This window comes from Neoarius graeffei, chromosome 15 (assembly GCF_027579695.1).
Source record: "Neoarius graeffei isolate fNeoGra1 chromosome 15, fNeoGra1.pri, whole genome shotgun sequence".
Taxonomy (NCBI): Eukaryota; Metazoa; Chordata; class Actinopteri; order Siluriformes; family Ariidae; genus Neoarius; species Neoarius graeffei.
The window spans coordinates 48,077,296-48,104,199 of NC_083583.1; the positions used below are offsets into that span (position 1 = coordinate 48,077,296).

The 26,904-nt window shown below is 39.6% G+C and overlaps 2 protein-coding genes across 9 annotated transcripts in view; one reads left to right on the forward strand and one right to left on the reverse strand.

The window, feature by feature from the left end:
* Nucleotides 1-26,904, forward strand: part of mcf2l2 (MCF.2 cell line derived transforming sequence-like 2) — a 176,438-nt gene that overhangs the window by 95,640 nt on the left and 53,894 nt on the right. For 6 of the 7 annotated variants that reach the window (XM_060941525.1, XM_060941526.1, XM_060941531.1 and 3 more), the window contains 5 exons: nucleotides 4,949-5,126; nucleotides 5,647-5,747; nucleotides 5,855-5,943; nucleotides 19,642-19,708; nucleotides 20,303-20,418. In XM_060941525.1, the coding sequence (XP_060797508.1) occupies nucleotides 4,949-5,126; nucleotides 5,647-5,747; nucleotides 5,855-5,943; nucleotides 19,642-19,708; nucleotides 20,303-20,418 (551 nt within the window). The remainder of the gene's footprint in view (nucleotides 1-4,948; nucleotides 5,127-5,646; nucleotides 5,748-5,854; nucleotides 5,944-19,641; nucleotides 19,709-20,302; nucleotides 20,419-26,904) is intronic. The other variant, XM_060941530.1, reaches the window with a different exon arrangement.
* Nucleotides 7,563-26,526, reverse strand: b3gnt5a (UDP-GlcNAc:betaGal beta-1,3-N-acetylglucosaminyltransferase 5a). Of its 2 annotated transcripts, none has more exons than XM_060941533.1 (2): nucleotides 26,355-26,526; nucleotides 7,563-9,309 (listed from the first exon to the last, which is right to left on the reverse strand). In XM_060941533.1, exon 2 carries the CDS (start codon nucleotides 9,051-9,053, stop codon nucleotides 7,914-7,916), a length of 1,140 nt encoding a protein of 379 aa, XP_060797516.1. In that variant the 5' UTR covers nucleotides 9,054-9,309; nucleotides 26,355-26,526; the 3' UTR covers nucleotides 7,563-7,913. The 2 variants fall into 2 exon arrangements, with proteins under 2 accessions (XP_060797516.1, XP_060797515.1); XM_060941532.1 differs by lacking the exon at nucleotides 26,355-26,526 and adding an exon at nucleotides 11,703-11,790.

Sequence of the window (26,904 nt, forward strand, 5' to 3'; positions counted from 1 at the left end):
TGAGCCCAATGGCCGATGGGGGCTTTTCTGTGTGGAGTTTGCATGTTCTTCCCGTGTCTTTATGGGTTTCTTCTGGGTGCTCTGGTTTCCCCACCAGTCCAAAGACATGCAGTAAGGTTAACTGACTGCTCTAAATTGCCCAGAGGTGTGAATGGTTTGGAGAGGAGAAAACCTCTCTATATAATCCAGTAGAAGGCACTGGAACTTCTCTCGAAACTTTGATGGATGAAAGACAGCCATATCACTTCAGTGATATGCCAGAGAGAGATGCACTGAAAACATTTGGGTTTGAGATCAGTAGATGAATATGAGATAATAGATCAGGGTTTTAGCCTTCATTTCATGATATTTACATCTAGACATGTTAAACAACTTAGAACATTGCACCTTTTGTTTGTGATCAAAAAATGTTGGAATATGTAACTGACAAGCGTTACTTGTTGCCAGTGTGCCCGGTTTGATTGATTGCTTAAACAATTAATAGCTCTGAATGTCTAATTTTGATTTGAGTCATGGGTTTCAGTGAGGATGGCATTTGTTGTTAAAAAGGACAAACCAACATAAAGACCAGAGAGTTGTCTATGGGAGAAAAGCAAGTCATTTTGAAGCTGAGAAAAGAGGGAAAATCAATCAAAGATACAACTGGTGTACTAACCACCAGACATTGAAGAGGCTGACCAAAAAAAAAGGTGGTTGATGACACACACATTGTGAGTGTTATGAAGAAAAAAAACCAAGACAACAGTCAGTGATATCATCCACAACCCCCACAGGACAAGGATAAACGTATCACAATCCACCATTCAAAAAAAACTCCAAGAGCAGAAATATGCAGGCTATACCACAAAATGCAAACCACTCATCAAGAGTAAGAACTGGAAAGTTAGATTGGAATTTACAAAGAAATACAGAGATGAGTCACAAAAGTTCTGAAACCAAGATTAACCACTGCCAAAATTACAGAAAGGCTAAAGTGTGGAGAAAGAAAGGATCAGCTCATGATCCAAAACAAAGGTCATCAATCAAGCATGATGGAGGTAGTGTCATGGTTTGGGCTTGCATGGCTGCTTCTGGAACAGGTTCACTAATCTTTATTGATGAACTAATTCATGATGGGAGCAGCAGAATGAATTCAGAAGTCTACAGAAACATTCTTTCTGCCAATTTACAGAGAAATGCATCTAATCTAATTGTAAGGACCTTCATCATGCAGCAAGACAATGACCCAAAACATACTGCCAATACAACAGAGGACTTCATCAGTGGAAAAAAGTGGAAGGTTTTAGACTGGCCAAGTTGGTCACCAGACCTTAACTCAATTGAGCAACATTTCACCTCCTGAAGAGGAGACTGAAGAGAGAAATCCCCAAAACAAACAACTAAAAGAAGCTGCTGTACAGCCCTGGAAATGAAATATGAAATTCTTATCTGTTGTCTCATATTCATATTTTGATCTCAAACCCAAATATCTGCAATGCATAACAAAGTTATTGGCCTTATTAACACTTTCGGAGGAGACTGTATTTTGCCCCAATTTTTTTATGCTACTCTTAACACATTCAAAATGGTATTATTTTGACTTCAAGCAAAAGCTAAAAAGGCTTGTTAAGATCCTGTAAAATTTGCTTTTATGCATATACAACCCCAATTCCAAAAACGTTGGGACAAAGTACAAATTGTAAATAAAAACAGAATGCAATGATGTGGAAGTTTCAAAATTCCATATTTTATTCAGAATAGAACATAGATGACATATCAAATGTTTAAACTGAGAAAATGTATCATTTAAAGAGAAAAATTAGGTGATTTTAAATTTCATGACAACAACACATCTCAAAAAAGTTGGGACAAGGCCATGTTTACCACTGTGAGACATCCCCTTTTCTCTTTACAACAGTCTGTAAACGTCTGGGGACTGAGGAGACAAGTTGCTCAAGTTTAGGGATAGGAATGTTAACCCATTCTTGTCTAATGTAAGATTCTAGTTGCTCAACTGTCTTAGGTCTTTTTTGTCGTATCTTCCGTTTTATGATGCACCAAATGTTCTCTATGGGTGAAAGATCTGGACTGCAGGCTGGCCAGTTCAGTACCCGGACCCTTCTTCTACGCAGCCATGATGCTGTAATTGATGCAGTATGTGGTTTGGCATTGTCATGTTGGAAAATGCAAGGTCTTCCCTGAAAGAGACGTCGTCTGGATGGGAGCATATGTTGCTCTAGAACCTGGATATACCTTTCAGCATTGATGGTGTCTTTCCAGATGTGTAAGCTGCCCATGCCACACGCACTAATGCAACCCCATACCATCAGAGATGCAGGCTTCTGAACTGAGCGCTGATAACAACTTGGGTCGTCCTTCTCCTCTTTAGTCCGAATTACACGGTGCCCCTGATTTCCATAAAGAACTTCAAATTTTGATTTGTCTGACCACAGAACAGTTTTCCACTTTGCCACAGTCCATTTTAAATGAGCCTTGGCCCAGAGAAGATGTCTGCGCTTCTGGATCATGTTTAGATACGGCTTCTTCTTTGAACTATAGAGTTTTAGCTGGCAACGGCGGATGGCACGGTGAATTGTGTTCACAGATAATGTTCTCTGGAAATATTCCTGAGCCCATTTTGTGATTTCCAATACAGAAGCATGCCTGTATGTGATGCAGTGCCGTCTAAGGGCCCGAAGATCACGGGCACCCAGTATGGTTTTCCGGCCTTGACCCTTGCGCACAGAGATTCTTCCAGATTCTCTGAATCTTTTGATGACATTATGCACTGCAGATGATGATATGTTCAAACTCTTTGCAATTTTACACTGTCGAACTCCTTTCTGATATTGCTCCATTATTTGTCGGTGCAGAATTAGGAGGATTGGTGATCCTCTTCCCATCTTTACTTCTGAGAGCCGCTGCCACTCCAAGATGCTCTTTTTATACCCAGTCATGTTAATGACCTATTGCCAATTGACCTAATGAGTTGCAGTTTGGTCCTCCAGCTGTTCCTTTTTTGTACCTTTAACTTTTCCAGCCTCTTATTGCCCCTGTCCCAACTTTTTTGAGATGTGTTGCTGTCATGAAATTTCAAATGAGCCAATATTTGGCATGAAATTTCAAAATGTCTCACTTTGGACATTTGATATGTTGTCTATGTTCTATTGTGAATACAATATCAGTTTTTGAAATTTGTAAATTATTGGATTCCGTTTTTATTTACAATTTGTACTTTGTCCCAACTTTTTTGGAATTGTGGTTGTACTAATCACCCCACTTAGATAGTTTAATTTTAGGACACTAAAATTAAACTACCTAATAATTTTATGCACAAAAGATATTAAACATGAGTCAGACCTTGTACTAGTAAATGCATTATAGTGAAACACGAGTTGTGAAAAGCGGCAGTGAAGTGGGGGCAACCACAAACCATGTAAAAGCACAAATGAACAAAGCATCAATAAGACTAAAGAGTAAATGCAAGTTCCTCTTGTAAGACATGATGAGTGCATACAGTGTACACACACAAAAAAAAAATCAAAAGTCCTTCCCACACCATATGGCAGCAATGATCTACGTTTCTTTAGCCCTCGGCCTCTCACATAGGGTTACAGTGGGGGGCTAGTCCTCTGGTAACCACAAGAGTTTCACTCTCCACTCACATCTGTATTGCAGCATGTCTTGCCAGACAGTAGTAGGTACCATTTTTACGATGGTCTTTGGTATGACTCGACCATGAGTAGAACTCACGATCTCCCGATCGAGAGGCAGACACGCTAACCATTAGGCCCACTCTCGGTTATAGAGTATGTGATCTCTTATAAATGTGTGTCATTAAACTGTATTCCAATTATTCTGATGGTCAAATTCAGCTTGTACATTTGATTTTTTCCAGACGCTTGTGCGATGACAAGTAATGCCAAATTACCTGGGTTTGGAAGAGGGACAAAATCATACACAAAAATGGCTTCTGTTATTTGTTTAAAGCTTAATAGAGCTTTTTGTGTGATTCTTGCTTATTTAGAGTACCAGTCAAAAGTATGGACACACCTACTCATTCATAGGTTTTTCTGTATTTTGACTATTTTCTTCATTGTACACATCAAAACTATGAAATAGCATATGGAGCATATATGGAATTATGTGGTAAACAAAAAAAGTGTTGAAAAAATATCTTTCATATTTTAGATTCTTGAAAGTAGCCACTATTTACCTTGATGACGCTTTGCAAACTATTGGCATTATCCTAACCAGCTTCATGAGGTAGTCACCTGGAATGCTTTTAATTTAACAAGTGTGCCTCGTCAAAAGTTAATGAGTGCAATTTCTTGCTTTCTTAATGAGTTTGAGATCAAACAGTAAATAATAAAAATACAGTAAACAGCCCTATTCCATAACTGTAGTAATCCATATTATGTCAAGAACCGCTCAACTAAGTAAAGTGAGATGACTTTAAGACATGAAGTGTCTTACTTAATCATAAAAAAACCATTGAATTAGAAGGTGTATGCAAACTTTTGACAAGTACTGTACATGTGTATGCTTTGAGCGTGATTGCATATGATGCTTAAATTACTTGCTTCGACTCATGCTGTAGAACAGGATAAAGCGGCTAGAGATGATATGAGATGACGTGCAAGGTTATTTGTGCAGAATATCTCGAAAGAAAATCTGAACATGCATGCAAAACAATTCTGGAAATAAGTTTTGCTCATCAAATTATTATTTCAATCACAACCTCAATATAAAGTGTATAATTATGAATGAAATTGAAATGTAGTACTGTAGGTCATGCTTTTACTGGAAACAAGCATAATGAGTGCTGTATAAAAAATAAAGAATTTAGATGCATAAGGAATTGATTTATAATCGCATTACTGGCTCAAGAATTTTGCAAACTTGACTTGAGGGCTCCTGATTAAAATCTGTTTTGATAAAATGTCATTTGCAACAACTTCCCATGCAGATCAATGTGCAGAATGCACTGAAAAGGCTGGAAGAAGTGCATGAGATGTTTGAGAAGAGACACATCAGTCTAAAGAAGCTGTCTGCCAAGCAAACCAGGCCCGTGCAGCCTGTGGCTCCACGTCCTGAATCTTCTCCCAAGCGCCCTTCTCCTAAAAACACACGACCAACAGGCTCTGGTAAACAACTACAGGAAGCCTCAATTTAATCTATATGTTTATGCAAAGTATGTAGCTGCCACATAGATACAGCTGTACTGCAGACAGGAAGATGCCTGAGGTTCACATGACATATTTCATATGAAATCAGGTGTCTTTTTCAAACAATAATGCTGCTGCTGTTCTCTAACAATAGCATATTTGATAGAACCAAAGATATACTTTGGTGGATCTCTACTACATCTGCTTCACTTGTACAGCACTTCTATTTTTCCTATACTTTTGTCAATCAGTTTTTATTCAACATTCAGAGTCACAGTGCATCCCAGGACCAACAGGTGTTCACCCTAGATGAGATAAAACTCAACTGCAGGAACTTTAGCTACACTCATTTACAACTTGGGGCAATTTTGCATAGCCAGTCCACCTACTGATGTGATTTTGTAGCACAGGTTCTGGAGCATTGAGGCAATAATTTATGTACTATATTTCTTCAGTGTTGTATATTTTAAAGGGTAATAAGCACTACGTTTCTGTCTAGCACCAAACCGCAGAGGTCCAGAGAATAGTTCCACCAAACATAACGCTGATACTGAGTTAGCAAGAAAGAAAAACATTCGCAAGACTAAAGGAGGCATCAAGGTACATTGCATGCCCATTCCGTCTGGCTTCGTCTTTGTTTGAATATAATCAAATGGTTGTATAACCTGGCTCTGCATAATAAAATGTTGCCTGCATCCTGTTTCAAGATTGAAGTTATGCATGAGGAGAGTCAAGGAGGTTCGAGTCACCTTCTTGTGAGCAGTGAGACGGAGGAGAGCCTATCCAACAGACGGCGGTAAGCAATGGTCCCACACCCCATGCCTTATGTAACCAGAAGGAATTTCCATCATTTATGGCTTTTCAAAACACAGAACTCAGTGTGCCATATCATCTCAATCAGATCTTTATTAAACCCAGAGATACACATTTATATGCTTTATTACATGTACACAGATCAGCTGTAAAATTAAAAACACTGATGGGTAAATTGAATTACATTGATCATGCTGTTACAATGGCACATGTCAAGGGGTGGGATATATTAGGCAGCAAGAGAACAGTGAATTCTTGAAGTTGATGTGTTAGAAGCAGGAAAAATGGGCAAGCATAAGGATCTGAGCGACTTTGCCAAGGGCCAAATTGTGATCGTTAGATGACTGGGTCTGAGCATCTCCAAAATGGCATATATTATGGGGTGTTTCCGGTATGCAGTGGTTAGTACCTACCAAAAGTGGCCCAAGGAAGGACAACTGGTGAACTGGCAACAGGGTCATGGGTGTTGAAGGCTCACTGATTTGCATGGGTTTTGAAAGCTAGCCCATATAGTCCAATCCACTACCACTAAATAGAATGGTACTAACCACTGCATACTGGGAACACCCCACAAGATGTGCCATTTTGAAGATGCTCATACCCAGTCATCTAGCCATCACAATTTGGCCCTTGTCAAAGTCACTCAGATCCTTACGCTTGCCCATTTTTCCTGCTTCCAACACATCAACTTCAAGAACTGACTGTTCTCTTGCTGCCAAATATATCCCACCCCTTGACAGGTGCCAACGTAACAACATAATCAGTGTAATTCACTTTACTTATCAGTGTTTTTAATTTTACGGCTGATCAGTGTATGTGTATATGAATATCCATCCATCCATCCATCCATCCATCCATCCATCCATCCATTATCTGTAGCCGCTTATCCTGTTCTACAGGGTTGCAGGCAAGCTGGAGCCTGTTACACCCTGGACAAGTCGCCAGGTTATTTGTATATGAATATGAGAAACCATATTAACTTTTACCAGCAGACAAAAAATATTAAGGAAAGTATTTTGTCTAGTTAAATTTGTTAATGTCTGCTTTAGAAATCTGACAGTGCAAAGTGATGATTTGTGTTTAGTTTACATTTAGTTTATCTTTACCAGTCACTAATGACTGCACTTTCTTCCATAGATGGTAAAGTCATTATTACAGTAGGCAGTTGCTTGGGGTTATTTTGATCTGGATGTTTGCTGAATCCCAAGATGATAAGAGATATATTTGTCCATTTATATTCTTACTAAGTACTGGGAAAATGGCAGTGGGAAACTACTGGTATATTAGAGCCTATCTTTATTTACTTTATTTAAAAATACTTGAAACAGTGATCTTAAATCCTTTAAGATCTTTGTGAAGTTCCTTTAAAAAAAAAGGTCTGGAGTAGACAAAGAATGCAGATTCAGGGAACTTCGGCTACTGTTCATATGGAATTATTTAGAGAGAAGGATGTGGTCTGTGAGAACTGTCTTGGCAAATGCCAGTGACAGGAAGTGACTGTTTCTAGTCCTGGGCTGCTTTTAAAGGATGAAGGGTTGAAGGATGTGTGGGTGAGCAAGAGAAGTCAGGTAATGACAGAGACAGAGACAAATAAAAAGCATGTGTGTTTCCAGTCTGTTTAATTCAAAATAGCAATCATAATCAAAACAAAAGAAGCAATGCTCATTTTTAGCCAACATATTAAAAAAAAATGAAATAAAATCCACCTGAATCTTCAAGAGGATTTGTATAAGAGCACACTGCTCCTCAGTCAGTTCAACAGCTTTTAGAAATGTTCCCAAAATGCTCAGCTAAACATTGAGGTTTAATGAGCCTATTTAAATTTCCAGCTCTCAAAAAAGAGGTAAACAATGCTTCAATAAATGGCTTTGGTATTTTATTTAGAACATGGAAAATACCTAACATTAAGATGGACAATTAAATACTGATTGACTGAGTGGATATCAAAGCCCTTCATAAAAACGCTGCTTTGCAGGAATAGGTCTTTTTAAAGTAAGGCCAACAGAGCAACCTGATTTTCACAGCTGTGCAGTATAGTTTCCCAAAGAAACCTGAAGAGATGCCATTTACCTCTGGAGCAGTCGCAGCCTTCCAAAGATAGCTGACATCGTCCACATGTCCATGAGAGGTGATCATCTTTTCATAAATGCATGGATGATATGGGGCTTTCCCCTCACCTGAGAAGTAAACATGTTCCTGGGGTGAAACCCCAACAGTGATTGCGCAGATGCCCATGAAAACATCATCGATGTGGAGAGAGGCATTAAGAGACAAAGTGGCCTGGTAAATTTTGGCGGCTACGTCTTCAGACACTACATAACCTGCTCCTGCTGTGTAGTCTGGGTAGGAGGACCATTGGTAGGTCTGGATAGGCATATAGTATTTGCTGTTCTTGCGTCGAACAGGAGGTGCTCCACGGTGAACGTGTCCCATCCAGAGATCCACAGCACCCTGTGCATTGAGCTCCTGGAGAGAGCGGACCAGGTTGGGCATGTGGACGAAGATGTCATCATCAGCAGACATTAAAAAACGAGCATGGGCACAGTTGGTGTGCGCCCAGCGGAATTGCAGCAGGAGTTTCACAGTCAGGTTGTGGAAAGTGTCCAGAAAATCTTGCTGCAGCAAGTCTCTGTGGATCTTGTCCTCAACCCGGAGCTGTTTCTGAATGGCACTTCGTTTGTGATCATCTGGGTGGACACCCATAACAAACACCACCTTCACATTGACACCCAGCTCCGTCTTGATGTAAGTCTGGTTCCCCCATGTGGAGCGAATTGCCTTCCTTCTGTTAAAGTTCTCCGGGGAGGTTTTAACAAATAGAAGCAGCAGCACGTCCTTCTCTCTGCATGTCTCCTTGTGGTCTGTGAGGTATGGAAAGCTACCAAAACTAGTAGCCTCTTCACGGCTCACGCTGAAGGACTTGTTGATGAAGTCGTAGCTGTTGATCAGGTAACGGTAGGAGTAGGCCTTCACATGGCCCACAACGTGATGTTCCACCTGCTCCCAGCATAGCATGAGTGTCGAGAGGACACAACACATGGAAATTAGCTGTAGGAAATGAAATTTTCGAACCCTCCTGAAATTCAGAAACATTCTGATACCGTCACAACACCTCCCAATTCTTTCACTTCAAGGTAATCAAAAGTTCCTGCTCTTGAATTGAACTTGTCTGAGTTCCATTATAGGGCACACACACACGTTGCAGATGTGCAGGGAAAAGGTGAGTGTGACCTCATTGTCTTGTTCTTAGTTTCCTCAACCAACAATAATGCTAGTTCACACCTGCTTTTTGTGCCTCAGCTTTTTCACCCAGTTTATTGGTGTACGTCTGCAACAAGGGACCAGCAGTCTGTGAAAAAATGAAATATTGTTTAACATTTTGAACTTGCAGTAACCACGACGTTGACCAGTGGTTACTAAAGATGAATGATGATTGATCAATAAACTGACATATACGGTACCTGTAGTATTTGAATTCTCAGACAAATTAGATGATTTTAGACATGAATCTAGTTTGAACTAAATCTGTATGTCTGGTACATAAGGCATGAGGTTGTTTATGGTGAATTATTTATGGCAGGGTTTTTTTTTTTCAGACATGGCCACCATTTGTAAACTAGAAACTAAACCTGATACAGGGCTTTTCACCCCCTTTTTTTTTTTTTTTTTTAGAATATGAAAGCAAATGCCAGCCTAGTTAAACAATAGAGGGCTTTAAAGAATAGAGTGCTTGAAAACATGGTAAGAGCTGTGTAAACATTTCGAGGACAAAAAAGATCATTAGAACAGCAAATCTGTGGAAAAGCAGACCATGAAGCAGTGGGGTCCCTTCAAAAGCATGGCCTTGTAATAATAGAGGTAGGAATCATCATCTTTCAATGGGCCCCAAAAAGCTGTTTGTTTAAAGAGCTAGGAATTGTTTTGTTCACTTTGTCTTATTGCTATGCGACTCAACATGCACCTGTTCTCTTTCAGTGCCAGTGTTAACCTTAGTGGAAACTGAAATAAACATTCTAAAAATTAAAATAAATTATACCTCATTTGACTCGCCAGGAAACAACATTTTTACTTTTGTCATTCTTACGTCTTAGATAAAGGACAATGGTTTAGCACGTTGCTGAAAATACAACAATCTACGTTCCTGATCTTGTGCAGTAAATTGTAAAGGGTAGTAAAATAAGGACAAAGTACAGATCTACTGAACATACTGCAATATTAAAGCACTATCCATGTACTGTACACTATGCACAAATGACAGCACGCATTCAAAATGACCTACAAAACCTAACAATTAACCAATATAAATCTGTAATCAGGTGAGGAGAATCGCACTGTAAAAGGTTGGATCATATGATCCTACAACAATAAACTGAATGAATGAATAAATGGAAATTAAAATCAGAAATTTGTGATGTTCAATTATTTCTCTTTCATAACACCATAATGTTACGTTGTTAATGTGTAATGAAAAAGGTTTATAGATTAACACGTGGTTTGGATGGTTTAAAATTAGTATAGGGAAGTTAACACATTATAATAAGGAAGTAAGGAAGTAAATAAATGTCATGTTCAGGTAAGTGCCTACAAGGTTTTAAAAAAAGTTGAATGCCTTCTTTGACAGCTTGTGAACAATGAGAACATCAGATTCGTTACCCACACTCACAACAAAAAATTATCTACCTTTATATACAGTATGTTATACTTGCACACATTTTGAATGTTAATCAGCTTCTGACAATGACAGTGAATTGAAATACAAGAATTGAAGGGTCAAGACCTAACTTTTGTAATTTGTCCTGAACTTTTAATGTAAGTAATGATGCCTTGTGAAGTAAAGTATAACAGCGCATCATGCGTAATAGTGATTTGAACATTGGACCTAAAGCACAAGCAACCTATAATACACCTAATGTTTATAGGTTAGTGTACAGTAGAATAGTTTGTATTTAGGTGTATTTTAAAATTTTTGGATATTAATAAACAAGATCACTGTATTCCAAGCATTGGTAATTCACCCCTGCCAAGCGTTTGCAGATTTAAAATATGTACAGGACTACTTAAAGCATGTAAGCTATCAGGGTCCATACTATCTTGTTACACACAGCACACAAATGGCACGCTGCCTCAGTCTACTTTGATCAGGCTGGAGCACTTTGAATTACAAGACAATCTGACTGGAAACTGTGAGCAACTCGAGGACACTTTATATCTAATTTAATTATAGCTGGTTGAGATTAATGTCCAAAGGTGGGCTATTTGTCAAACCACATGAATTCTTCACTGTGTGCGTGTGCACAATGAAATAAAAACGCAAGTTGAAGTATAAATAGAATTTCAAAGACCTTTGTGGATGTTCTGCCTTACAGTACAAACAATTCACTGTTGACATAAGAGTTTTTAGTCTTCTAATGTATTTCTCCTGAACCTAAAAGGCTACTTAGAGGTAATATCCTTGCTTTTCAAGTTTATTACTTGAAAAATTTCCAATCCTCCGAGTGACACTATCTTATCTGAAAATGCACAGGCAATACAGCATGCACTTTCCATATAAAAAGTCTGTGTTCAGTTTACAGAAGTTAAAACATTCCGCTTGAGGTTTTTTGTTGTTGTTGTTGTTTCTTTTTTTACAGCACAGAGTTTCTCACCACTGAATAATTTAAACAGAATCTCTTTGTGTGTGTGGTAGTGTGTAAACTGCACAGAAACCCCCAGCTTCAATCTTTATGCAGTAGTGTGACTTACCAATGCATGAGCCATCATCCCGAAAGGAAAATTTGTGTCCCTGAGAGGAGCCTGACACAGATGTGTGTTCAGTCCGAGTTAACATGTGACTGAGGCCTGAGCCAGAGCTTCTTTATATCTGGGTGGGACTACAGAGGGAGGAGGGTTTGATGTGAGGTAGCCAGCATGAGCCTGTGCTGATCCTGCTCATGTCGCACAGGAGCTCAGTCCACTTTGGAATTTGTGTCCTCTAAGTCATTTTCAGACAAATCTAAGACCAGGAGGAGGAGGAGTGTAGCCCTAAACCCAGTTAGATACTGTATGTACAAAAAGAAGCACATATTTATACATAAAGTAGGTAAGATCACGAAAGTTGGTTCATTGCCCAGTTTTATGACGGGAAGGTGAAAAAAAATGTAATCATGAGGCAAGATGAGACCTCCCACAAGAATAAAAACTGATTTGTACTTAAATATAAATGAAATATAATTAAATATTTGTTTATACTTTTAATTTTAAAGATTAAAAATACATTTTGTGATTATATTTTTAAAAGAACATTTTAGGTATTTTTAATATTTGAATTTTGATACTGAATACGTGAACTTTTTACATACTTAATATCACATTCTCTATTATTATTCCCTCGGCCAACTTTCTTGCAGGAGGTTATGTTTTCGCCTCTGTTTGTGTGTTTGTCTGTTCTCAACGTAACTCAAAAAGTAGTGAGTGAGTGGCTCTTGATGAAATTTGGTGGGCAGCTTTTATATTATCCTAAGTTCAAGTGATTTTGATGTTGATGATATGTGGCCTGGTGGAGGTATGCACGCTACTGAATGCCCTTCTAGTTATTATTATTATTATTATTATTATTATTATTATTATTACCTCACCCACTACAGAGTAAGTTAGCATGTATTTCCCATTTTCTCAAATTGTACAGCAATAAGTTAAACAACTTTAAACAAGTTAAAGTTACCATGGATTCTCATTAATGATGCAAATGGCATATGCTAAAAGTAAGATAAGATACGATATGACCGAACATTATTCGTCCCGTTTGCTACAAAGCAGTTTTTAAAGTCCTGATATTACCCTTAAACATTATTGCAACAATGAAATATTTAATTGTTTGTGTAATATGGGCTATTCAGGAACATGTACAGAAACGTTTCAAAGACATTGCTTATGTTTAGAGAGATTTAACGCCAAAAAGAAGATGAAAGCAATGCAGCTACACGATTGATTTGTGTAGGCATTTCTTCAAGCAACTGTCTATGGATGAATTTTCATGAACTAATGCGAAAATTGCATTTAGTTTTGTTTTATACTTCAGTGTAATTTTCAAGAGCGGTCTTCTGAAATATTATCAGGTTCAGAAACAGGGTCTGAGAATAGGACATGAGAATTAATGCGAATATTGCAGTAGTCTATTGCAGTAGAGACGAGTAATAAAGTGAACAGAGCCAGAGGCGTGACGAGCTCTGCATTCCCAGAGACACAAGTGTTAAGTGCCTTAGCACTAAGGGAGGCAAAATTTTAGACTGTATTGATTCACTGATACACACCGAAGTCCAGTTGTAGCGCCTTGTTTCAGCTGTTCTTACTTACTACCCTACATTATTCACACAGTATCAACCAACAGACAGACTAAGAGCAGCCTTTAGATCCATGAAAACACACACACGACAAAGAGTGGCTCTTGTTGAAATTTGGTGGACAGCTTTTGTATTATCCTAGGTTCAAGGTGACTTGAGTTTGACGTCTTCATTGTTATTCACTGATATTCACTTCAGCGAATACAGTGGCGCTTGAAAGTTTGTAAACCGTTTCGAATGTTCTATATTTCTGCATAAACATGACCTAAAACATCATCAGATTTTCACACAAGTCCTAAAAGTAGATAAAGAGAACCCAGTTAAACAAATGAGACCAAAATATTATACTTGGTCATTTATTTATTGAGGAAAATGATCCAATATTACATATCTGTGAGTGGCAAAAGTATGTGAACATTTGCTTTCGGTATCTGGTGTGACCCCCTTGTGCAACAATAACTGCAACTAAACATTTCCAGTAACTGTTGATCAGTCCTGCACACTGGCTTGGAGGAATTTTAGCCGATTTCTCCGTACAGAACAGCTTCAACTCTGGGATGTTGGTGGGTTTCCTCACATGAACTGTTTGCTTCAGGGCCTTCCTGAAAGTGTGTCAGAAGAGTGGCAAAGTATGTGAAAAAGTGTGTCAGAAGAGTGGCAAAGTATGTGAAAAAGTGTGTCAGAAGAGTGGCAAAAGTATGTGAACCTTTGCTTTCAGTATCTGGTGTGACCCCCTTGTGCAACAATAACTGCAACTAAACATTTCCGGTAACTGTTGATCAGTCCTGCACACCGGCTTGGAGGAATTTTAGCCCATTCCTCCGTACAGAACAGCTTCAACTCTGGAATGTTGGTGGGTTTCCTCACATGAACTGCTCGCTTCAGGTCCTTCCACAACATTTAGATTGGATTAAGGTCAGGACTTTGACTTGGCCATTCCAAAACATTAACTTTATTCTTTAACCATTCTTTGGTAGAACGACTTGTGTGCTTAGGGTCGTTGTCTTGCTGCATGACCCACCTTTTCTTGAGATTCAGTTCATGGACAGATGTCCTGATATTTTCCTTTAGAAGTTGCTGGTATAATTCAGAATTCATTGTTCCATCAATGATGAGAAGCCGTCCTGCCCCAGATGAAGCAAAAGAGGCCCAAAACCATGAAACTACCACCACCATGTTTCACAGATGAGATAAGGTTCTTATGCTGGAATGCAGTGTTTTCCTTTCTCCAAGCATAACGCTTTTCATTTAAACCAAGAAGTTCTATTTTGAACTCATCCGTTCACAGAACATTTTTCCAATAGCCTTCTGGCTTGTCCATGTGATCTTTAGCAAACTGCAGGCCAGCAGTAATGTTCTTTTTGGAGAGCAGTGGCTTTCTCCTTGCAACCCTGCCATGCACACCATTGTTGTTCAGTGTTCTCCTGATGGTGGACTCATGAACATTTAACATTAGCCAATGTGAGAGAGGCCTTCAGTTGCTTAGAAGTTACCCTGGGGTCCTTTGTGACCTCACCGACTATTACACGCCTTGTTCTTGGAGTGATTTTTGTTGGTCGACCACTCCTGGGGAGGGTAACAATGGTCTTGAATTTCCTCCATTTGTACACAATATGTCTGACTGTGGATTGGTGGAGTCTAAACTCTTTAGAGATGGTTTTGTCACCTTTTCCAGCCTGATGAGCATCAACAATGCTTTTTCTGAGGTCCGCAGAAATCTCTTTTGTTCGTGCCATGATACACTTCCACAAACGTGTGTTGTGAAGATCAGACTTTGATAGATCCCTGTTCTTTAAATAAAACAGGGTGCCCACTCACACCTGATTGTCATCCCATTGATTGAAAACACCTGACTCTAATTTCACCTTCAAATTAACTGCTAATCCTAGAGGTTCACATACTTTTGCCACTCACAGATATGTAATATTGGATCATTTTCCTCAATAAATAAATGGCCAAGTACAACATTTTTGTCTCATTTGTTTAACTGGGTTCTCTTTATCTACTTTTAGGACTTGTGTGAAAATCTGATGATGTTTTAGGTCCTATTTATGCAGAAATATAGAAAATTCTAAAGGGTTCACAAACTTTCAAGCACCACTGTAACTGTTAGTGTTTAGAAAAAACAAAACCTGAATTGTAGTTTAGTTACTGCTTCTGGCTGAGCAACCCCATACCATCAGAGATGCAGGCTTCTGAACTGAGTGCTGATAACAACTTGGGTCGTCCTTCTCCTCTTTAGTCCGAATGACACGGTGTCCCTGATTTCCATAAAGAACTTCACATTTTGATTCGTCTGACCACAGAACAGTTTTCCACTTTGCCACAGTCCATTTTAAATGAGCCTTGGCCCAGAGAAGACGTCTGTGCTTCTGGATCATGTTTAGATACGGCTTCTTCTTTGAACTATAGAGTTTTAGCTGGCAACGGCGGAAGGCCCGGTGAATTGTGTTCACAGATAATGTTCTCTGGAAATATTCCTGAGCCCATTTTGTGATTTCCAATACAGAAGCATGCCTGTGTGTGATGCAGTGCCGTCTAAGGGCCCGAAGATCACGGGCACCCAGTATGGTTTTCCAGCCTTGACCCTTACGCACAGAGATTCTTCCAGATTCTCTGAATCTTTTGATGATATTATGTACTGTGGATGATGATATGTTCAAACTCTTTGCAATTTTACACTGTCAAACTCCTTTCTGATATTGCTCCACTATTTGTTGGTGATCCTCTTCCCATCTTTACTTCTGAGAGCCGCTGCCACTCCAAGATGCTCTTTTTATACCCAGTCATGTTAATGACCTATTGCCAATTGACCTAATGAGTTGCAATTTGGTCCTCCAGCTGTTCCTTTTTTGTACCTTTAACTTTTCCAGCCTCTTATTGCCCCTGTCCCAACTTTTTTGAGATGTGTTGCTGTCATGAAATTTCAAATGAGCCAATATTTGGCATGAAATTTCAAAATGTCTCACTTTCAACATTTGATATGTTGTCTATGATCTATTGTGAATACAATATCAATTTTTGAGATTTGTAAATTATTGCCTTCCGTTTTTATTTACAATTTGTACTTTGTCCCAACTTTTTTGGAATCGGGGTTGTAGTTTGGGAACGTTCATAGAAACTACACTTAATGGTTAGTATGGAATGTGCAGTTGTGTGGGAACATCAGTTCAAGTCTATTTGATTTACTGTATATTATCCTGACCGCTGCCATTTAATATTGTACTTGTTAACACTTATTAGCATTTCTCACAGGTTCTGGTATGAGAACAGATGATCAGCATTGCCTCCTGAGCTATGTATTTACATATGTTCAATGGCAGCACAGGCTTCCTTGTGTGAGAATAAAAGATGACTACTTGAGTAGGTTAATCTGGTTTATGTTGGCCAAGTTTTCTTGATGCAAACAGAAAAGTATAGAGATCTTGCAGTCACGTGACCGGAAAGTTAACAGCCGCCATCTTGTCGGTAAAAAACACAGCTTGAATACTGCTGCACTCGTGTACAGAATGGATCAATTTCAACCGATGGATTACACGGCTCATTTTTCTAATGAACAGATAACTAGATACATGTCTAAAATAAACGACCTACAGATTAGTGACCCTTATGGCTTACCGGACGTAGTTTTCACGACCGTGTCAGTGGATATTGAACTGCCAGCAGAATACCCGGACGTGTATAATTACCTCATCAACTTTCCCTCGCTGTTCAGTGGTGAAGCACTGCGTGCTTATAAATCTCTGGACAGTTATCTTTACAGAAATTCAGGATTTGTCAGCGACTCAGATGTGGCATCTTGTAAACAAGAAAAGAATCCTCATTGGACGGGTAAGTCACTTAAGTATTGAGTATAGCACTGACCAGCTGATTATAGAATAAGGTAATTCCAGCTGTAATTCCAAATCGTCCGTCTTGTTTACCATGGATCTGGCGTTGGAGAGGTAGAGGCTTAGCAGTGGAGATTTGAGTGGCTGTTTTCTGAGCTTAGTCAACAGGCCGGCTCTGCAGCCTCGCTTTTGCTTCCACTCCCGACGCCGCTTCCTTCGCTTTGCTTCCGATAACAATCCACGGAGACCCCGCTGGTCTCGCTATCTCGCCCGGAATGTTGTGCATGCGATGGAAATCGATACAAACCGTCATTTTCTGCTGGAAACCAATGTCCAGTAAGTCCATACGGTTGTAGTGGATATTGAAGTCCAGTACAGACGAACAACACGCAAAAATACACACAAAAAACAAAAAACGTGCACAGGTAGGGAGAGCTTGTAGCCGCAGCCGTTGTAGTAGAATTGTATATAGTAGGGTTTTCCAGAAGAAAAGGTAGAAGCAGAAGTAGAACCAGAAGTAGAAGGCGGAAATATGGCGTTTGACCGACAAGATGGCGTCTGTCACAATCTGGATCGGCTGTGACGTCACATGCAAGTGCTCCATAGCAGACACCTACTCTCCTCATAGCCTGAGAGTCTGAGTTAGTATTTGCTTTGTGAAACCTACAAAAAGTTGAACAGATATGTTCCTTTTTTTAATGCACCTTAGTGAAAGTAAAGTTTTCTGTCTATCTTTAATGTGACCTGTGATATATCACACATCTTGTTTATTTATAGTGCCTTGAAAAAGTATTCATACCCCTTGAACTTTTTCACATTTTTCCACCTTACAACCACGAACTTAAGTTTTTTACTGAGATTTTATGTGATAGACCAACACAGAGTAGCACATAATTGTGAAGTGTAATGAAAATGATATAGTCTTCAAAATTTTAAAGAAATAAAAATCTGAAAAATGTGATGTGCATTAGTATTCAGCCCCCCTGCGTCAATACTTTGTAGAGCCACCTTTTGCTGCAATTACAGCTGCAAGTCTTTTGTGGTATGTCTCTACCAGCTTTGCACATCTAGACACTGAAATTTTTGCCCATTCTTCTTTGCAAAATAGCTCAAGCTCAGCCAGATTGGATGGACAGCGTCTGTGAACAGCAATTTTCAAGTCTTGACACAGATGCTCAATGGGATTTAGGTCTGGACTTTGACTGGGCCATTCTAACACATGAATATTCTTTGATCTAAACCATTCCATTGTAGCTCTGGCTGTATGTTTAGGGTCATTGTCTTGCTGGAAGGTGAATCTCCTTCCCAGTCTCGTCTTTTGCAGCCTCCAACAGGTTTTCTTTCAGGATTGCCCTATATTTAGCTCCATCCATCTTCCCATCAACTCTGACCAGCTTCCCTGTCCCTGCTGAAGAAAAGCATCCCCACAGCATGATGCTGCCACCACCATGTTTCACAGTGGGGATGGTGTGTGCAGGGTGATGAGCAGTGTTAGTTTTCCGACACACATAGCACTTTGCATTTAAGCCAAAAAGTTCAACTTTGGTCTCATCTGACCAAAGCACCTTCTTCCACATGTTTGCTTGTGTCCCCTACATGGCTTCTGGCAAACTGCAAACGGGACTTCTTATGCCTATCTTTCAACAATGGCTTTCTTCTTGCCACTCTTCCAAAAAGGCCAGATTTGTGGAGTGTACGACTTATAGTTGTCCTGTGCACAGATTCTCCCACCTGAGCTGTGGATTTCTGCAGCTCCTCCAGAGTGATCATGGGCCTCTTAGCTGCTTCTCTGACCAGTGCTCTCCTTGCTCGCTCTGTCAGTTTAGGTGGACGGCCATGTCTTGGTAGGTTTGCAGTTGTGCCATACTTTTTCCCTTTTTGAATGATGGATTGAATAGTGCTTCTTGAGATGTTCAGAGCTTGGGATATTTTTTTTTTTATAACCTAACCCTGCTTTAAACTTCTCCAGAACTTTATCCCTGACCTGTCTGGTGAGTTCTTTGGTCTTCATGATGCTGTTTGTACTTCAGTGTTCTCTAACAAACCACCGAGGCCTTCATAGAACAAGTGTATTTATGCTGAGAGTAAATTACACACAGTAGGACTCTATTAACTAATTAGATGACTTCTGAAGGCAATTGATTGCACTGGATTGTATTTAGAGGTATCAGAGTACAGGGGGCTGAATACGCACACCACATTTTTCAGATTTTTATTTGTTTAAAATTTTGAAGACCATTTATCATTTTCGTTTCACTTCACAATTATGTGCTACTCTGTGTTGGTCTACCACATAAAATCTCAATAAAAAACTTTTAAGTTCGTGGTTGTAAGGTGGAATGTGAAAAAGTTCAAGGGGTATGAATACTTTTTCAAGGCACTATAAAACAAGAAGTTGTTTTGATTGCTGATGTCAACCTCATCAGCATACATTAATAGTTTGTTTTTTTTTTTAGGTGTCGTATGCATTTTTCCATTTTAGAAGATAATTTTCTCTTTGAGCACAGACACTCTTTCTGTTTCTCCCTGTAGACACATTATGAATGAGCTGATTGAGACGGAGAGACTCTATGTGGAGGAGCTCCAAAGTATAATTGAGGTATGTTGGTCTGTTTATTTCTAAGTGTTGAAGACTAAATGTTTTAGGTGATGTCAGACCAGGAATTGGCTTTGTGCTCTGACTATTCGTTCTGTAGGGGTATGGGATGATCCAAACCACTTCAGTTCATCCAGTGCACATGTTTACATAGCAAATGTCTAAATCCTTACTGTCACAGGTGACCTCACACCTTGTCTTTTTTATGGCTCTCACCAGCTTATTCTATAACATAAATAATCTCTGAGAAACTAGATTGTATTTTATACATTAAAAATAAATATAATAAAACCTTAGAACCACATAGTACATCTGATGCAGGTCATAGCAGCTGATACCTGCTGTTGATACCAAACTGTTTTAACCTGAAATTGGCAGGCAGTTCCATTTAATCTACCTGGATCTGAAATGGCTGACAAGCACTTTGTAGATTCAAGGAAATGAAGCTAAACAGAATTTCCTTGAGGCAGACAGGAAATATCCTATTACAGTGTAGAAGAATGAAGAAAAGTGATGAAATTCACTATCTTCCTGTATGATTTCCACTTGGTGCTAGACTGTTTTGTTTTGCTTCTTTTTTTTTCTTTTTCCTTTTAGGGTTATGCTGCAGCACTGGATAATTCAGAAATGACTCATCTAATACCGCCTGTGTTGGAAAACAAGAAGGATGTACTCTTTGGGAATCTTGCAGACATCTACACCTTTCATAATAGGCAAGAAACTAATCATAAATCAAGACACAAATGGCACAATATAACATACTCCCATGATGCCACAAAGTCAACTCCAGTTTCCTTCTGTGGCCATTGTTTCACCCACATTCTCACTACATTCTTGTCATGAGTTAAAAGACTGCTTAATAGCAGTTGCTATTATTTGTCCACTTTTCACATTGGTATTTACAACCCTGATTCCAAAAAAGTTGGGACAAAGTACAAATTGTAAATAAAAACGGAATGCAATGATGTGGAAGTTTCAAAATTCCATATTTTATTCAGAATAGAACATAGATGACATATCAAATGTTTAAACTGAGAAAATGTATCATTTAAAGAGAAAAATTAGGTGATTTTAAATTTCATGACAACAACACATCTCAAAAAAGTTGGGACAAGGCCATGTTTACCACTGTGAGACATCCCCTTTTCTCTTTACAACAGTCTGTAAACGTCTGGGGACTGAGGAGACAAGTTGCTCAAGTTTAGGGATAGGAATGTTAACCCATTCTTGTCTAATGTAGGATTCTAGTTGCTCAACTGTCTTAGGTCTTACGTAGTGGATGTTCATTATGTCTAACTATTACAAATATTTTAAGTTCGTTTCTTAGACAAGGATATTTTTTAAGCTTGTTACCTCGTTAACAGTTTCGGCGAGAATCTCCCGCCTTCTTCAGAAACAGTCACCAGATGTTGAGTGGTGACGTGCCTTATCAGCTGATGTTGCGTTACGGAGGCGTGAACGTCCCGCCCAATTTGACAGGTAGTTCACGCTTCCTGCTGTCAGGTCGCTCCTCCAGGACGGCACTCCAGGTGTGCGACAGTGCATACGCTCCCTCGTCCCGGTTCATCGTCCTCTGCGTCCGCTTACGTATCTCCACTGCCTCTAAAATCCAACGCTGGAATCTATTTTCTTCAGCGCGAATGACTCTGGCCTCTTCCCAATTCATTATGTGATTTTGCCGTTTGCAGTGGTCTGAAATGGCTGATTTTAGGTTTTCTTGGTTTGCTTTTTCTTTTTCGGATCTTGTGAGTCTTCTTGTTGTTTCTTTTTCACATTCTATTTGGTGTTCTTTCCTTCGAGTATGGAAGCATCTGCCCGTTTCACCAATATAGACTTTATTACATGAACGGCATGGGATTTCATAGATGACGTTGCATTTATTGTCCAGTTGTATTTTGTCTTTGGGGTGAACTAGCAGCTGAATGCAATACAAGAACAAGAGTTTTCAAAAACAAAAACACGCCATATTAAAAAACTGAACAGACTTATCAATAAGAAACAAAATAAATGCAAGGACAAGCAAATAAACGAAAAATGGATTTGCAACCTGTCTAAACACACACTAACAACAGCAGAACGTACTATACTCTCACGGGGACTAAACTATGCCATCACACCAAATAAAATCCCGCATGAAGAATTCGTATTAGCCACGGAACTAGCGTGCAATATGATACAGGACCAAGGACAGAAGGCCGCATTAAGGAACGAAATAGCAGGCATCCTCACCTCAGCTAAACCGCCACCCAGAAACACAACCAAACAGGAAATGGAAGCCATCAGAACACTTACAAAGAACAAGAAAATAACAATATTACCGGCTGATAAAGGGAGGACCATGGTTATCCTGGACACTAATCAATATGAAAAACAAATGAATGAAATGCTCACGGACCCAAACACATATGAAGTATTAAAAAAAGACCCGACGGAGGAAAAGAAAAGAAGACTAAAGCTATTACTCAAACCGTTACTTGATGACAACAAAATCGATAAACAAACATACAACCACCTCATCCCCACAGCAGACATCACCCCCCGGATATACGGCACACCGAAAATTCATAAACCCGGAGCACCACTACGACCCATAGTAGACAGTATAGGATCAGTTACCTACAACCTTTCCAAGACGCTGGCAGACATAATCAAACCACTCCTTGGACTCACGGAATACCACTGCAAAAACTCAAAACAACTGGCGAAAGAATTAAAGGAAATCAAGATAAAAAAGGATGAAATGTTTGTATCGCATGACGTCATATCCCTCTTTACAAAAACACCGGTCACAAACACACTCAACATAGTAGAAAACCGGTTGAAAGCAGACAGAACCCTGAAAAAACGCACAAAACTTACAGCACAGGACATAACAAAACTATTACATTTCATTTCCACTTCCACATTTTTCCAATTTAGAGGCATAATCTATAGACAAAAAGAGGGATTTGCAATGGGGGACCCGCTATCTGCCACTCTATGTAACTTTTTTATGGAGGATCTGGAAACCCGAGCCATAGAAACAGCACCGGATGACTGCAAACCTCATCTCATCTCATCTCATCTCATTATCTCTAGCCGCTTTATCCTGTCCTACAGGGTCGCAGGCAAGCTGGAGCCTATCCCAGCTGACTACGGGCGAAAGGCGGGGTACACCCTGGACAAGTCGCCAGGTCATCACAGGGCTGACACATAGACACAGACAACCATTCACACTCACATTCACACCTACAGTCAATTTAGAGTCACCAGTTAACCTAACCTGCATGTCTTTGGACTGTGGGGGAAACCGGAGCACCCGGAGGAAACCCACGCGGACACGGGGAGAACATGCAAACTCCACACAGAAAGGCCCTCGCCGGCCCCGGGGCTCGAACCCAGGACCTTCTTGCTGTGAGGCAACAGCGCTAACCACTACACCACCGTGCCGCCCGACTGCAAACCTATCTTCTGGAAAAGATATGTTGATGACATTCTCGAAATAACCAAAACAGGTCACACACAACAACTCACGGATCATTTAAACTCCATAGACAAGACAGGCAACATAAAATTCACACACCAAAAGGAAACGGACAAGACAATAGCTTTTTTGGACTTAAAAATACACCACACAGAAGAAGAGAACATTAGAATTACAACATACAGAAAACCTACACACACCGACCAGTATCTTCTCTGGACATCTGAACATCCCATCGCACACAAAATGTCCGTAATCAGAAACACTATACGACCGAGCACAGAGCATCACAGAGGAGAAAGACAGACAGGAGGAGGAACAACACATCCAACAGGCATTAAAAAACTGCCAATATCCACCGTGGGCAATTCGGAAAGGGAAATTACTGACACAAATAAAAGAAAATAAACAAACAAGAAAAAACACCGAAAAAACAAACCGGGGCTTTGTCACACTACCATACATAAAAGGAGTCACAGAACACATCCAACGATCCATGAGGAAATACCACATCAACACCCCGGTCAAACCATACAAAAACCTCCGACAGCTGCTAGTTCACCCCAAAGACAAAATACAACTGGACAATAAATGCAACGTCATCTATGAAATCCCTTGCCGTTCATGTAATAAAGTCTATATTGGTGAAACGGGCAGATGCTTCCATACTCGAAGGAAAGAACACCAAATAGAATGTGAAAAAGAAACAACAAGAAGACTCACAAGATCCGAAAAAGAAAAAGCAAACCAAGAAAACCTAAAATCAGCCATTTCAGACCACTGCAAACGGCAAAATCACATAATGAATTGGGAAGAGGCCAGAGTCATTCGCGCTGAAGAAAATAGATTCCAGCGTTGGATTTTAGAGGCAGTGGAGATACGTAAGTGGGCGCAGAGGACGATGAACCGGGACGAGGGAGCGTACGCGCTGTCGCACACCTGGAGTGCCGTCCTGGAGGAGCGACCTGACAGCAGGAGGCGTGAACTAGCTGTCAAATTGGGCGGGACGTTCACGCCTCCGTAACGCAACATCAGCTGATAAGGCACGTCACCACTCGACATCTGGTGACTGTTTCTGAAGAAGGCGGGAGATTCTCGCCGAAACTGTTAACGAGGTAACAAGCTTAAAAAATATCCTTGTCTAAGAAACGAACTTAAAATATTTGTCTTAGGTCTTTTTTGTTGTATCTTCCGCTTTATGATGCGCCAAATGTTTTCTATGGCTGAAAGATCTGGACTGCAGGCTGGCCAGTTCAGTACCCGGACCCTTCTTCTACGCAGCCATTATGCTGTAATTGATGCAGTATGTGGTTTGGCATTGTCATGTTGGAAAATGCAAGGTCTTCCCTGAAAGAGACGTCGTCTGGATGGAAGCATATGTTGCTCTAGAACCTGGATATACCTTTCAGCATTGATGGTGTCTTTCCAGATGTGTAAGCTGCCCGTGCCAAATGCACTAATGCAACCCCATACCATCAGAGATGCAGGCTTCTGAACTGAGCGCTGATAACAACTTGGGTCGTCCTTCTCCTCTTTAGTCCGAATGACACGGTGTCCCTGATTTCCATAAAGAACTTCACATTTTGATTCGTCTGACCACAGAACAGTTTTCCACTTTGCCACAGTCCATTTTAAATGAGCCTTGGCCCAGAGAAGACGTCTGCGCTTCTGGATCATGTTTAGATACGGCTTCTTCTTTGAACAATAGAGTTTTAGCTGGCAACGGTGGACGGCACGGTGAATTGTGTTCACAGATAATATTCTCTGGAAATATTCCTGAGCCCATTTTGTAATTTCCAATACAGAAGCATGCCTGTATGTGATGCAGTGCCGTCTAAGGGCCCGAAGATCACGGGCACCCAGTATGGTTTTCCGGCCTTGACCCTTATGCATAGAGATTCTTCCAGACTCTCTGAATCTTTTGATGATATTATGCACTGTAGATGATGATATGTTCAAACTCTTTGCAATTTTACACTGTCGAACTCCTTTCTGATATTGCTCCACTATTTGTCGGCGCAGAATTAGGGGGATTGGTGATCCTCTTCTCATCTTTACTTCTGAGAGCCGCTGCCACTCCAAGATGCTCTTTTTATACCCAGTCATGTTAATGACCTATTGCCAGTTGACCTAATGAGTTGCAATTTGGTCCTCCAGCTGTTCCTTTTTTGTACCTTTAACTTTTCCAGCCTCTTATTGCCCCTGTCCCAACTTTTTTGACATGTGTTGCTGTCATGAAATTTCAAATGAGACAATATTTGGCATAAAATTTCAAAATGTCTCACTTTGAACATTTGATATGTTGTCTATGTTCTACTGTGAATGCAATATCGGTTTTTGAGATTTGTAAATTATTGGATTCCGTTTTTATTTACAATTTGTACTTTGTCCCAACTTTTCTGGAATCAGGGTTGTATATACAGTAGGATATGAAACTAGACATCTGTCAAAAACAGGGTGGCATGTGTGCTCCTGCCACAGACACACATCTTGTATTTCTTGTTCTGCCTATTCTATAAACTATTTATCTGTACTTCTGTTTTCTGCTTCTGTATTACCTTAGCAGTTCCTACAATTTAAGGATATTGTTTTGTTTTCATTGATGGTGACATTTGATTCCCCTCATGCAAAATATTAGATGATCCTGTCAGGTTACACATTTGCAAGATATGCAAACTACTAGCTTTCCCTTCATATAGCTCTTCTGATGAGCACAGCTTTATTCCACTGGGACCCCTCTTGTTCATTCCATGTTCAAACATGTATTGGACTTCTTCCCACTCCTTTTTCGAACAATGTGCGGTGTTTTGTAATGTCTTAGCTCTTTGTTATTTTATTTTATTATTATTTTTTTAAATTTCTCATTTTCTTTCTTTTGTATGTACAAATAGTTACATACGTTTTTTATACGTGTTCAAAATAAATAAATTCATTCATTCATTTCATTCATTGGGTTGGTAAAACTTTAAGTTGGCCGCACACTGCCCAGACAAAGCGCAGCTAATGCTAGCATTCTAAAGTTGGCAGTTATTGGTAGCAGTCTTTATAATGTTCAGAAAACCAACTGCCAGTTCCACATTGCCCAGACAATAACTGACAAGACAGACTTTTGTTGCCTACTTTTTCTTGTTTGTTTTTGACTATTATCAAAAATCATGTAAGGAGAGTAACATTCAAGTAACTTACGATTGTTAATGTTAGATCTCACAGCAGCCCCTCCCCTCCTGTGACTTCAAGTCAGAAGAATCTCAGATGCCAGTGTTATGTTGAGCTGGTTTTTTATCGATCATTCATAACAAACCTGAGACGTTTATCACGCTAAATCATATTTGGGTAATAGTGAACTCTCCTACAAGAAGCTAGCAAGCTTAGAAACTGGTTTATCAAGTTTGACATGTCTAGTCAGGTTTGGTGGAATTCTTCTTCTTCTTCTGTTTGGACTTGTGTGGTAAACAAAAAAGTGTTAACAGAAACAAAATATGTATAATTTTTTACAACCCCAATTCCAAAAAAAGTTGACACTTTGTAAACTGTAAATAAAAACCGAATGCAATAATTTGCAAATCATGGAAACCCTATATTTCATTGAAAATAGTACAAAGACAACATATCAAATGGTGAAACTGAGAAATTTTATTGTTTTTTTTTTTTTTTTAAATATATGCACATTTTGAATTTGATGTCAGCAGCACATTTCAAAAAAGTTGGGACGGGGGCATATTTACCACTGTGTTGG

Coding starts and splice junctions, on each gene's coding strand:
- b3gnt5a (XM_060941533.1), bottom strand. CDS start 9,053: ATGTTTCTGAATTTCAGGAGGGTTCGAAAATTTCATTTCCTACAGCTA.